The sequence below is a fragment of the Gopherus evgoodei genome, chromosome 21, assembly GCF_007399415.2.
Source record: "Gopherus evgoodei ecotype Sinaloan lineage chromosome 21, rGopEvg1_v1.p, whole genome shotgun sequence".
In the NCBI taxonomy this organism is placed as follows: Eukaryota; Metazoa; Chordata; order Testudines; family Testudinidae; genus Gopherus; species Gopherus evgoodei.
The window spans coordinates 10,084,342-10,098,173 of NC_044342.1; the positions used below are offsets into that span (position 1 = coordinate 10,084,342).

The 13,832-nt window shown below is 41.6% G+C and overlaps 1 protein-coding gene across 1 annotated transcript; it reads right to left on the minus strand.

The window, feature by feature from the left end:
* Positions 1-10,073: 10,073 nt before the first annotated feature.
* LOC115638023 (olfactory receptor 1361-like) lies at positions 10,074-11,051 on the minus strand. The gene has a single exon (XM_030539622.1). It carries the CDS (start codon positions 11,049-11,051, stop codon positions 10,074-10,076), a length of 978 nt encoding a protein of 325 aa, XP_030395482.1.
* Between the last annotated feature and the right edge of the window lie 2,781 nt (positions 11,052-13,832).

A 13,832-nucleotide genomic window follows, 5' to 3' on the forward strand; every position in this document is an offset into this window, starting at 1 on the left:
CACAGACTGGCTAACCTAGTGAGGAGGTCTTTAAACGAGGTTCGATGGGGACAGGTGAGCAAAGCCCACAGGTAAGTGGGGAACATGAAGACCTGGGAGATGGGTCAGAAACAAGAGGGAGCGTGGGCTATAATGGCAGAGTGAAAGGAGGGTCAGGGCAAAACTGGGAGGCAAGATCAAACCAGTATCTTAGATGCCTATATACAAATGCAAGAAGTATGGGTAATAAGCAGGAAGAACTGGAAGTGTTAATAAATAAATACAACTATGACATTGTTGGCATCACTGAAACTTGGTGGGATAATACACATGATTGGAATATTGGTGTGGATGGGTATAGTTTGCTCAGGAAGGATAGACAGGGGAAAAAGGGAGGAGGGGTTGCCTTATATGTTAAAAATGTACACACTTGGACTGAGGTGGAGATGGACATAGGAGACGGAAGTGTTGAGAGTCTCTGGGTTAGGATAAAAGGTGTAAAAAACAAGGGTGATGTCGTGCTAGGAGTCTACTACAGGCCACCTAACCAGGTGGAAGAGGTGGATGAGGCTTTTTTTAAACAACTAACAAAATCATCCAAAGCCCAAGATTTGGTGGTGATGGGGACTTCAATATCCAGGTATATATTGGGAAAATAACACCGTGGGGCACAAACTATCCAATAAGTTCCTGGACTGCATTGGAGACAACTTTTTATTTCAGAAAGTTGAAAAAGCTACTAGGGGGGAAACTGTTCTAGCCTTGGTTTTAACAAATAGGGAGGAACTCGTTGAGAATTTGAAAGTAGAAGGAAGCTTGGGTGAAAATGATCATGAAATCATAGAGTTTGTAATTCTAAGGAAGGGTAGAAGGGAGTACAGCAAAATAGAGACAATGGATTTCAGGAAGGCAGATTTTGGTAAGCTCAGAGAGCTGATAGGTAAGGTCCCATGGGAATCAAGACTGAGGCCTGGTCCACACTACAGAGTTAAATCAATTTAAACAGTGTTAAATCGATTTAACGCTGTACCCGTCCACACTACAAGGCAGTTAAAATCGATTTTAAGGGGTCTCAAAATCTATTTCTGTACTCCTGCTCAACGAGAGGAGTAACACTAAGATTGATATTACTATATCGATTTAGGGTTAGTGTGGACGGAAATCGAAGTTATTGGACCCATTCTTTTACTGAGCTACCCAGAGTGCACCGCTCCGGAAATTGATGGTAGCCTGGGACCATGGACGCACACCACCGAAGTAATGTGCCCTAGTGTGGACGCGTAAAATCGATTTTATAAAACCTGTTTTATAAAATCGATTTTATTAATTTCGATTTTACTCTGTAGTGTGGACGTGGCTTGAGGGGAAAAACAACTGAGGAGAGTTGGCAGCTTTTCAAAGGGACACTATTAAAGGCCCAAAAACAAGCTATTCCGACGGTTAGAAAAGATAGAAAATGTGGCAAAAGACCACCTTGGCTTAACCATGAGATCTTGCATGACCTACAAAATAAAAAGGCGTCATATAAAAAATGGAAACTAGGTCAGATTACAAAGGATGAATATAGGCAAATAACACAGGAATGCAGGGGCAAGATTAGAAAGGCAAAGGCACAAAATGAGCTCAAACTAGGTATGGGAATAAAGGGAAACAAGAAGACTTTTTATCAATACATTAGAAGCAAGAGGAAGACCAAGGACAGGGTAGGCCCACTGCTCATTGAGGAGGGGGAAACAGTAATGGGTGACTTGGAAATTGCAGAGATGCTTAATGACTTCTTTGTTTCGGTCATCACTGAGAAGTCTGAAGGAATGTCTAACATAATGAATGCTTATGTGAAGGGGTAGGTTTAGAAGGTAAAATTAAAAAAGAGCAAGTTAAAAATCACTTAGAAAAGTTAGATGCCTGCAAGTCACCAGGGCCTGATGAAATGCATCCTAGAATACTCAAGGAGTTAATAGAGGAGGTATCTGAGCCTCTAGCTATCACCTTTGGAAAGTCATAGGAGATGGGAGAGATTCCAGATGATTGGAAAAGGGCAAATATAGTGCCCATCTATAAAAAGGGAAATAAAAAAACCCAGGAAACTACAGACCAGTTAGTTTAACTTCTGTGCCAGGGAAGATAGTGGAGCAAGTAATTAAAGAAATCATCTGCAAACACTTGGAAGGTGGTAAGGTGATAGGGAATAGCCAGCATGGATTTGTAAAGAACAAATCATGTCAAACCAATCTGATAGCTTTCTTTGATAGGATAACGAGCCTTGTGGATAAGGGAGAAGCGGTGGATGTGGTATACCTAGACTTTAGTAAGGCATTTGATATGGTCTCGCATGATATCCTTATCGATAAACTAGGCAAATACAATTTAGATGGGGCCAGCATAACTGGCTGGATAACCGTACTCAGAGGGTAGTTATTAATGGCTCCCAATGCTGCTGGAAAGGTATAACAAGTGGGGTTCCGCAAGGGTCTGTTTTGGAACCGGCTTTGTTCAATATCTTCATCAACGACTTAGATGTTGGCATAGAAAGTATGCTTATTAAGTTTGCAGATGATGCCAAACTGGGAGGGATTGCACCTGCTTTGGAGGACAGGATCAAAATTCAAAATGATCTGTACAAATTGGAGAAATGGTCTGAGGTAAACTGGATGAAATTCAATAAAGTCAAATGCCAAGTGCTCCACTTAGGAAGGAACAATCAGTTTCACACATACAGAATGGGAAGAGACTGTATAGGAAGGAGTATGGCAGAAAGAGATCTAGGGGTCATAGTGGACCACAAGCTAAATATGAGTCAACAATGTGATACTGTTGCAAAAAAAGCAAACGTGATTCTGGGATGCATTAACAGGTGTGTTGTAAACAAGACACGAGAAGTCATTCTTCCGCTCTACTCTGCGCTGGTTAGGCCTCAACTGGAGTATTGTGTCCAGTTCTGGGCACTGCATTTCAAGAAAAATGTGGAGAAATTGGAGAGGGTCCAGAGAAGAGCAACAAGAATGATTAAAGGTCTTGAGAACATGACCTATGAAGGAAGGCTGAAATAATTGAGTTTATTTAGTTTGGAAAAGAGAAGACTGAGCAGGGACATGATAGCAGTTTTCAGGTATCTAAAAGAGTGTCATCAGGAGGAGGGAGAAAACATGTTCACCTTAGCCTCCAGTGATAGAACAAGAAGCAATGGGCTTAAACTGCAGCAAGGGAGATTTAGGTGGGACATTAGGAAGAAGTTCCTAACTGTCAGGGTAGTTAAACACTGGAATAAATTGCCTAGGGAGGTTGTGGAATCTCCATCTCTGGAGGTATTTAAGAGTAGGTTAGATAAATGTCTATCAGGGATGGTCTAGACAGTATTTGGTCCTGCCATGAGGGCAGAGGACTGGACTTGATGACCTCTCGAGGTCCCTTCCAGTCCTAGAGTCTAGGAATCTCTGAATCATTATCTGAATTTCCAACCATCACCAAGAAAAAGAAGAGAAAATTAGACAACAATTATAAGTCTTAAAGCTCGAGCTGTTTGGAAAATGGTAAAAAAATTGTGGAATGAGTTTTTGAAATATTTTTGAAATATGTGTCATTCTGCAAATATTGAAAAAGAACAATTTTGAAGCATGTCGGCATTGTTGAACATTTCATAGTTTTGTTTTTTCTCTCCCCAATTCCCCCACACCAAACCTTTTCTTCCATTTAGCCACCAAAATAAGAGGGAAGGGGAAAAAGGAGGAATAGGGAAGTGAAAGGAAAAAAAAAAGAAACCAAAAATCTAAACCAGGGGTCAGCAACCTTTCAGAAATGCTGTGCCTAATCGTCATTTATTCACTCTAATTTAAGGTTTTGCATGCCAGTAATACATTTTATCCTTTTTAGAAGGTTTCTTTCTATAAGTCTTTAATATATAACAAAAGTATTGTTGTATGTAAAGTAAATAAGGCTTTTTAAATGCTTAAGAAGCTTCATTTAAAATTAAATTAAAATGCAGAGCCCCTTGGACTGGTGGCCAGGACCTGGGCAGTATGAGTGCCACCGAAAATCAGCTCATGTGCCACCTTCGGCACCTGTGCCATAGGTTGCCTAGCCCTTAGGGGAAAATGGAGGAATGAGGCAACCAAACTACAACTTTTACAAGGTACCATAACAACTCACAGAGATGCAGATTAATGCTGAGCTGGCCTGACCCAAAATGAAATATTTTGATTCAGGTCCCAGCAGATTATAATACAAAAGTCAACAAAATCAACATTTTCCCACAGAAAATTCTGATTTTGACATAAAATTCCCCCAACAACTGTAACTGGCCAAACTTGGAAGGCCGTACGCTCAACTTTGTGGCATTTCTCTGTTTGTCCATCTATCTATAACCCAATAATTTTTAAAGGCCACATCTGATTAATTCCAAAATGTCAGGGAACATTCTCAGAATTCATAGGAAGAATCCGATTGATTTTGCTGAAAACCAGAAATGAGAAGAGGGTACTAAGTGGACACACAGATCCCCTGGGATCTAGCTAACAGATCCAGCAGTTTCAGTCAGGTTGGTAACTATCAAGAGATCAAAGAACCAATTGATGGAAGCTATTGACACCTTTTGGCATACCAAATGTGGCCACAGAAGGAATGGGTGGCAATATGGATGGGGAGCGAAATAAGGTACCTGGAGTGGAGCAGGGCTGGGGGAGGCCAAGGGAGCTGAGGAGCCCCAGGCTGCGGCCTAGTATAAGGCCAAACAGGTACTAGGGTTGTAAGGGACAGCCCAAGGCTGGACAGAGGCAGCAGGTCCAACCCCCCTTTGCCAGTGATGCGTGGCAGAGACTGCAGTCTGACCCAGGGAGTGGAGCTAGTTGGTGACTGGCAATAGTCTTACACTGAAGGAAAGTGGAGGTAGTGGGTGGGAGTTCCCCCTGGGTGAGACACCCTGAGATAAAGGGGTTACTGCCAGGGGGCAGTACCCCAGATAATGGGGCACTAGGTCCAGGAGGGACGTGGGCACCCAACAGCAGCGGGACACCATCCTGCAGAGGGCTCTCCAGAGGCTGGATGAGTTGATTCCCAGAAGAGACCAGCAGGAGGCACCACAGGGGTGAGTCCTGCATTGCTACAGTTGGATATTAGGAACAAACTTTTTCACTAGGTGGGTGGTGAAGCACTGAAATGGGTTACCTAGGGAGGTGGTGGAATCTGCTTCCTTAGAGGTTTTTAAGGTCAGGCTTGACAAAGCCCTGGCTGGGATGATTTAGTTGGGAATTGATCCTGCTTTGAGCAGGGGGTTGGACTAGATGACCTCCTGAGGTCCCTTCCAACCCTGATATTCTATGATTAGTTCCTGGCATGTTAATGGCTTCTACAGTGCAACTAATGGTTTAATGGGAGAGGGCTGGAAATGTTAGGGGGGATACATGTGTGGGAGAGGATGGAGAGGGAGAGATACACACCAGTCATTGATCATGTCATTAAAGTTACTGTAACAACGATGTGATAAAGCAGTCAAGGTTTTAGGCCATAGATCATGGATGAGGTTTCTCTCACCAGCCCAGGTAGCAACTGTGTAATGCAAACATTGCAAAACACAGCAATTATCACCATTGCACTGTATCCATGGTTTTCAACCTGTGGTCAGTGGACCTCAGGGGATCCATGCACTATGTCTAAGATTTCCAAAGGGGGCTGCACTGGCAGTTGAATTATTTTAGTGGTCTGCAAATGAAAAAAGTCTGAAAACCACTTCCCCACAACAAATGTATGGGAGCAGGAATGCTCAGGAATCACAGTGCAACCATGTAGCCTATGGAAAAACTTGTGCCTCTCCATATCATTGAGTTCAGCAAAACTCAAACTTCTGGTAAGGTAAAGGCTCACCCCACCTTAACTCTGTCCTCAGTACACAGTGCCCCATCTCACTCCTTTAATACACACACTGCCTCCTTGCCTTGTCATGGCAATGGACAGGCAACGTCTGCAATTCTTGGCCCCCAATGCTGAGCCTGCACCCCTGCACCTTTAAAATGTAACAACACTATTACAACTGTGATTCTTCTCAGGGTGCCCAGGTCTATGAATCTCCTTGATACCCCTTGCCTCCAGCACAAGAGTCTTGCCTGTGCCTGCTGAGTGACAGCTCCCTGACATGACTGGCTGGTCAGCCGTTCACCACTCTCCTCTGGGCTCCACCAGCCCGGAAGACTGACAGTCACTGCACCTCAAGCCTCTGAGTCCTTGGAAAGTGTCCCCTTCTGGGGTCCACCCTGATTGCTGGATTGCCAAAGACTTGTGTACTCCAGTTTCACATTAGCCCACATTAGCTGCTCCTGTATCACACAACACTTGAGTTCAATTACAGTAGAACAAAAGGATGTTTATTTAAGAAAGAATAGAAATTTACACAAATAAGCGTGAGTGACAGAAACTAATGTCTACCTACAAAACAAAACTATGAAACACAAACTAGGACATACGATTACTAATGGGCACCTTTTCTAGCTAAAGTAGATTCTCACTCAAAAGTACAGACAGTTGTAGCACTTGCTGGCCCCAAGGAGCTAACATGCAATCTTTCATAAAGCACCCTTGCTCAGCAAGGTACCTCCTTAGTGATGGGTACAGAGTGTCTTTTTCCTGTGACATATACATAATCGGTCTTTTGCCTTTATTCCCAGACAGTGCCATCCCCATGCTCTCGTGTCTTCCTTTTCCTTTCCACAGGGTTTTGATGTTCAGAGTTTCTTTGATGACTTTTGTCATAAACAGATAGTTAAGGGTTAATGCCTCTTTTACCTCTAAAGGGTTAAGAAGTTCACCTAGCCTAGATGACACCTGACTGGAGGAACCAATGGGGGAGCAAGATGTTTCAAAAGAAGGAGGGAAGTTTTCCTTTGTTTAGAGTCTCAGTTTCAGCCGGAGTGAAAAAGATCAAGGATCCAGCCTCTTATCAGAGTAGTAAGTTTTAGAAAGGGATAAATAGGTTTATGTTTATTTTCTTTGTAACTTGTCTTGATACCATTAAGGGAATTATCAGATTTGGGTATTCTTGTGTGTATTAAAGTTTTTGTCCAGGAGAGCATCCTCTGTGTTTGGAATCTGTTGTCTGTGAGCTGGTATGCTAATCTCTCCCAGAGGGTTTTCTTTTACCTTTCTTTTCTTTAATTAAAAGCCTATTTTCTTAATACCTGATTGATTTTTCCTTGTTTTTTAGATCCAAGGGAGTTGGATCTGAATCCACCAGGGGTTGGTGGGAGAAAGGAAGGGGGATGGTTAATTTCTCCTTGTTTTAAGATCCAAGATGTTTGGATCTAGGTTCACCAGGAAATTGGTGAAGTATCTCAAGACTACCCAAGGGAGAAAAGTAGTGCTCGGGTGGTGGTGGCAGCAATACCAAATTTAAGCTGGTAATTAAGCTTAGAAGTGTCCATTAAGGTCCCCAGATCTGTACCCTAAAATTCAGAGTAGGGAAGGAACCTTGACAACTTTCCATTGACTGTTCTGGGTTGGTGCAAAGGTAAACAATTGAGCAATACATTACATAATAGGTTAGCCAGGTAAGGGTGACCTGTCTCTTCTACTTAGATGGGCCATCACCAGGAGATAGGATTCCCTGCTGACTAACTCCTACTCCAAGACCATAAGGGCAAAAAATTTTAATATAGTTCCATTAATCTCTAAACATTCCAAGATGTACATCTCATAATGTTTGAGTATTGATAAGTTATGAGTTTTCAGTAGAGACCTTGGGTACTCCCCTTTACTGATAAACACCATAAAAGTGATATATCCCTGTGGAAAAGCCACTAGAGAGGGATATCAACAACTGAACTAGATGGTGACATGAAGGAGTAGCCTCATATTACAGCCTGCATACACTTGCACTGACATGGTGGGTTCAGTCTGAGAAGCTGGGCAACTAATTGAAAGAAGGTGACGGCAAGTGGAGAAGGCTGCCACTGTTGGCATTGCCCTGGCTGGAGATTCCTGGAATAATTCTCCAGGGCTTTCTCCGGGCTGTGTAAGGTCTTTTTGCAGTGCACGAAGAAAGAGCACTTGAGCAGTCACTGGGACAGAGAGACACACTAGCCTGGTGCTTCCAGCATTCACCTGGGAATCCCTGGTCCAGTGTCTAGTTAACTATTTAACAATGGGGAATTGTTTAAACATGGACCCAACATGACACTTGCAACCCTTCCTGCCCCCCCTCCCCCCCGGCCAGCCACTGCTTATTCTACCATTTCCCCACAGCCTAATTATTTATCTGACTCTTATCTATTTCACACTCTTTAATGTGTTCATCCACACCACACCCCATGACATAGAGCAGCACTATTGTTTTAGAATAAGGAAAATGAGGCACAAAGAGGCTAAGGAGAAGGATGGGAATGAATTCAGATGCTCAGAGGCAATTTATTTGGAGATAAAATGAAAATGAGGGACTCTGAGCTCATCAGCTGCTCACTTTGAGGGGAAAAGTAGAACTGACATTTTTTTATAGTCCTAGGACCAGATTTTTACAGTGATTTAGGAACATAAATGGATTTTTTTAAAACATCCATTGAGCTTTAGGCACCTGGATGCTTTTGAACATCCCACTAGGTGCCTTAAAAACCTGGCCCTTCAGTGACTTATGTACGATGGCACGGGGGTCTATAGCAGAGCACAGATACGAGCCCTGTTATCTGGCATTGTAGACTAATATACTAGCCACCTCATTACCCATAGTCTACTTAGATTGCAAGCTTTTTGTGCAGAGATTTTTATCTCCTTATATTTGTACAATGCCTGTCACAAAGGGGCTGTATTCTCAGTTGACTCTTGTGCTAATTTTATTTTTAAATTCTAATTTTATGCAACAAACCCATTTTTCCAAAATGCAAAGAATAAGTAGGCTTGATACAATTTTATTTTAATTGTTCATATATTTCAATGGGTAATATTCATTTTTTTAAATTTTTATCTATTTAAATTTTCACGGTGGGGGAAGTATGCAGGGATAAGACTATGGGGGTCAGACAAAAATTATTTAATCACAGCTGATGGTCAGATTCAACAAGTTTAATGCTTTAAAAACATTAAAACACAAATGGTCAATATCACATGTCAAAATATATAAAGTAAATAGCTTTACATTTAACTGTAATAAATTCTCAAGAAGGATTTTTCTTTCTTTGTCTATCTGTAAATTTCAATGTTTATGGATGGAAATATTTTTGTTGAATTGTTTGTGTGCAGTGAAATCAACATTTACTGACCTTTACTGATAAAAATCAATGCTTCCTAGCCTAAGAATAATTAAATACAATTTCAGTACAACATATCAGAAGTCACTTCTCTGCCCGGAGGTCTCAGTGAGTGTTTTCAAGGGCTCACACCCATCACAACAACAGAAACATTTTAATAACCAGCACCCCATATCTATACCACAGACTACCTATCAGTCCTAGAATGGAGTGTGTGTGGCCTGACCTAACATTCTGATCTGTCTCTCACCACTTTCTATCTGATGAGCTGACAGTTAAAAATGCACTCGTTTTCAGGCTGAATTTGTTTAGCTTCAACTTTAAACCTCATCCATTTCAATGGATATTAGGTGTTTTTAAAAATCCTACTAGGTGCCTACATTCCTTTAAAAATCTATCCCTAAGTGTAATTATTATCAATACCATTGATACTTGTGGTGCCCAGTTTATTTACAGAAGACAGGTACCATTTATTATTGTTAGTATTGATGGCTGATTACACATAGATGGTCTGTTTCTTAACTTTTAAACATAAACTTTTAATGGCGTCCCAAAGTGCGAAGGTTCCTCTTATTTTTAAACAGAGGTACACTCCTCTAGCCATAGGCACCCTGCTGCATCTTTATGCACCTAAATCCTTTAAAAAAATCTGACTCAGAGAGACTAAATTCATGGTCACAAAGGACTTTAAGGAGAGCAAAGAACAGAATTCAGGATAGCACCTCAGCCACTGGACTCTTCCTCTGTAGCTGTCGGTAACCTCAATGTGCCATCACTCTCTCTAGTGGAATTCCAATTGCCAGTCTCAGGCTACCCTAAATGTGCTGCTCTCACTCATCCAAGCATGTCAATTTACCCCTATTTCAATTGAACCTAATGGAATGGCATCAGATCATCTTCACTCTTGCAAAAAGCTCTCCATTTATTGGCAGTCTTTCTCCTCAGGGCTTTGTGTACTTCTTTGTTTCTCAGGCTGTAGATGAGCGGGTTGACCAGAGGAGTCAAGACTGTGTAGAAGACAGAGAACACTTTGTTCAGGTCTCGCAGTGTATTGGTGTCTGGCAGCATGTAGACAATGATTATGGTTCCATAGAAAATGGTCACCACAATAAGGTGAGAGGAGTAGGTGGAAAATGCCTTTTGCCTCCCTCTGGTGGATGAGATTCTCAGGATGGTGGTGATGATGCAAACGTAGAATATCATGGTTAAGAGAAATGGTGTCACTGTGAATATAAAGGCCATGATGAAAGTTAGAAGTTCAATGAGGTTAGTGTCACTGCAGGAGAGTTTTACAATTGGGGAGAAGTCACAAAAGAAATGGAGAATTTCACTAGACTTGCAAAAAGTTAATTGTGATGCCAAAAATATCACCAAGCAATTGGCCAAGAAGGCACTTATCCAAGAACCAGCAATTAGCTGATGGCAACATTTGCTGTTCATAAGTGCTGCATAATGCAATGGGTTACAAATTGCTAAATACCGGTCAAAAGACATTATGACAAGGAGATAACTTTCTGTAGATGCCAGAGAACCGAAGAAATAAAATTGTGTGATGCAACCACTAACAGAAATAGTTCTGTCTCCAGTCAGGAGACTGGCCAGCACCCTGGGAAGGATGGTGGAGGTGTAGCAGGTCTCCAGGCAGGACAAGTTCCCCAGGAACAAGTACATAGGAGTGTGAAGATACTGATCAGCAACAACTAACACAACGAGGATGTTCTCCACCATGGTCGCAATGTAGATCACTAGAAACAGCAGGCAGAGAAGAAAGTGCAGTTCCTGGAGGTTCCCAAATCCTAGGAGAATGAATTCTGTGATGGATGTTTGATCTCCCAAGTCTGCATTTGCCATGGGTTGTATCTAGAGAAAATCCAACAAAACCTGGAGAAGAACATGGACAATATATATATTTAAAGTTTAATTGGGCCAGTCAGAGACTGGAATTTCCATTCTATGAGAAATTCTGAAATTTCAAAACAATTATTTTTCCAAATTGGAATTAAATAATAAATTTCTCATGGAACAAAGATTCTTAAAGTTTTGGATTTGGAAACATCAAAATGTTATATTTTGATAATATTGATTCATTTCATTTTGATAATGTCCAAATATTTCACTGAGATAAGGTAACACTGTTGCCTTTTGATAACGTGGTTTTATTTTGTTTAGACTATCCTATTATAGACTCATAGACTCATAGACTCTAGGACTGGAAGGGACCTCGAGAGGTCATCGAGTCCAGTCCCCTGCCCTCATGGCAGGACCAAATACTGTCTAGACCATCCCTGATAGACATTTATCTAACCTACTCTTAAATATCTCCAGTGATGGAGATTCCACAACTTCCCTAGGCAATCTATTCCAGTGTTTAACTACCCTGACAGTTAGGAACTTTTTCCTAATGTCCAACCTAAATCTCCCTTGCTGCAGTTTAAGCCCATTGTTTCTTGTTCTATCATTGGAGGCTAAGGTGAACAAGTTTTCTCCCTCCTCCTGATGACACCCTTTTAGATACCTGAAAACTGCTATCAGGTCCCCTCTCAGTCTTCTCTTTTCCAAACTAAACAAACCCAATTCCTTCAGCCTTCCTTCATAGGTCATGTTCTCAAGACCTTTAATCATTCTTGTTGCTCTTCTCTGGACCCTCTCCAATTTCTCCACATCTTTCTTGAAATGCGGTGCCCAGAACTGGACACAATACTCCAGTTGAGGCCTAACCAGCGCAGAGTAAAGCGGAAGAATGACTTCTCGTGTCTTGTTTACAACACACCTGTTTATGCATCCCAGAATCATGTTTGCTTTTTTTGCAACAGTATCACACTGTTGACTCATATTAAGCTTGTGGTCCACTATGACCCCTAGATCTCTTTCTGCCATACTTCTTCCTAGACAGTCTCTTCCCATTCTGTATGTGTGAAACTGATTGTTCCTTCCTAAGTAGAGCACTTTGCATTTATCTTTATTGAACTTCATCCTGTTTACCTCAGACCATTTCTCCAACTTGTTCAGATCATTTTGAATTTTGACCCTGTCCTCCAAAGCAGTTGCAATCCCTCCCAGTTTGGTATCGTCCGCAAACTTAATAAGCGTACTTTCTATGCCAACATCTAAATCGTTGATGAAGATATTGAACAGAACCGGTCCCAAAACAGACCCCTGCGGAACCCCACTTGTTATACCTTTCCAGCAGGATTGGGAGCCATTAACAACTACTCTCTGAGTACGGTTATCCAGCCAGTTATGCACCCACCTTATAGTAGCCCCATCTAAATTGTACTTTCCTAGCTTATCTATAAGAATATCATGCGAGACTGTATCAAATGCCTTACTAAAGTCTAGGTATATCACATCCACCGCTTCTCCCTTATCCACAAGGCTCGTTATCCTATCAAAGAACGCTATCAGATTAGTTTGACATGATTTGTTCTTTACAAATCCATGCTGGCTATTCCCTATTACCTTACCACCTTCCAAGTGTTTGCAGATGATGTCTTTGATTACCTGCTCCATTATCTTCCCTGGCACAGAAGTTAAACTAACAGGTCTGTAGTTTCCTGGGTTGTTTTTATTTCCCTTTTTATAGATGGGCACTATATTTGCCCCCTTCCAGTCTTCTGGAATCTCCCTCATCTCCCATGATTTCCCAAAGATAATAGCTAGAGGCTCAGATACCTCTTCTATTAGCTCCTTGAGTATTCTAGGATGCATTTCATCAGGCCCTGGTGACTTGCAGGCATCTAACTTTTCTAAGTGATTTTTTACTTGCTCTTTCGTTTTTTCTCTTCTAAACCTACCCTCTTCTCGTAAGCATTCACTATACTAGACATTCCTTCAGACTTCTCAGTGAAGACCGAAACAAAGAAGTCATTAAGCATCTCTGCCATTTCCAAGTCTCCCGTTACTGTTCCCCCCTCCTCATTGAGCAGTGGGCCTACCCTGTCCTTAGTCTTCCTCTTGCTTCTAATGTATTGATAAAAAGTCTTCTTGTTTCCCTTTATTCCCATAGCTAGTTTGAGCTCATTTTGTGCCTTTGCTTGTTTAATCTTGCCTCTGCATTCCTGTGTTATTTGCCTATATTCATCCTTCGTGATCTGACCTAGTTTCCATTTTTTATATGACGCCTTTTTATTTTGTAGGTCACGCAAGATCTCAAGGGTAGGCCAAGGTGGTCTTTTGGCACATTTTCTATCTTTCCTAACCATCGGAATAACTTGCTTTTGGGCCCTTAATAGCGTCCCTTTGAAAAACTGCCAACTTTCCTCAGTTGTTTTTCCCCTCAGTCTTAATTCCCATGGGACCTTGCCTATCAGCTCTCTGAGCTTACCAAAATCCGCCTTCCTGAAATCCATGGTCTCTATTCTGCTGTACTCCCTTCTACCTTTCCTTAGAATTGCAAATTCTATGAGTTCATGATCACTTTCACCCAAGCTTCCTTCTACTTTCAAATTCTCAACAAGTTCCTCCCTATTAGTTAAAATCAAGTCTAGAACAGCTTCCCCCCTAGTAGCTTTTTCAACTTTCTGAAATAAAAAGTTGTCTGCAATGCTGTCCAGGAACTTATTGGATAGTCTGTGCCCCGCGGTGTTATTTTCCCAACATATATCTGGGTAGTTGAAGTCCCCCATCCAAAGC

Excerpts from the sequence above, each read along its gene's own strand:
- LOC115638023 (XM_030539622.1), bottom strand. The coding sequence starts at position 11,051 with ATGGCAAATGCAGACTTGGGAGATCAAACATCCATCACAGAATTCATT.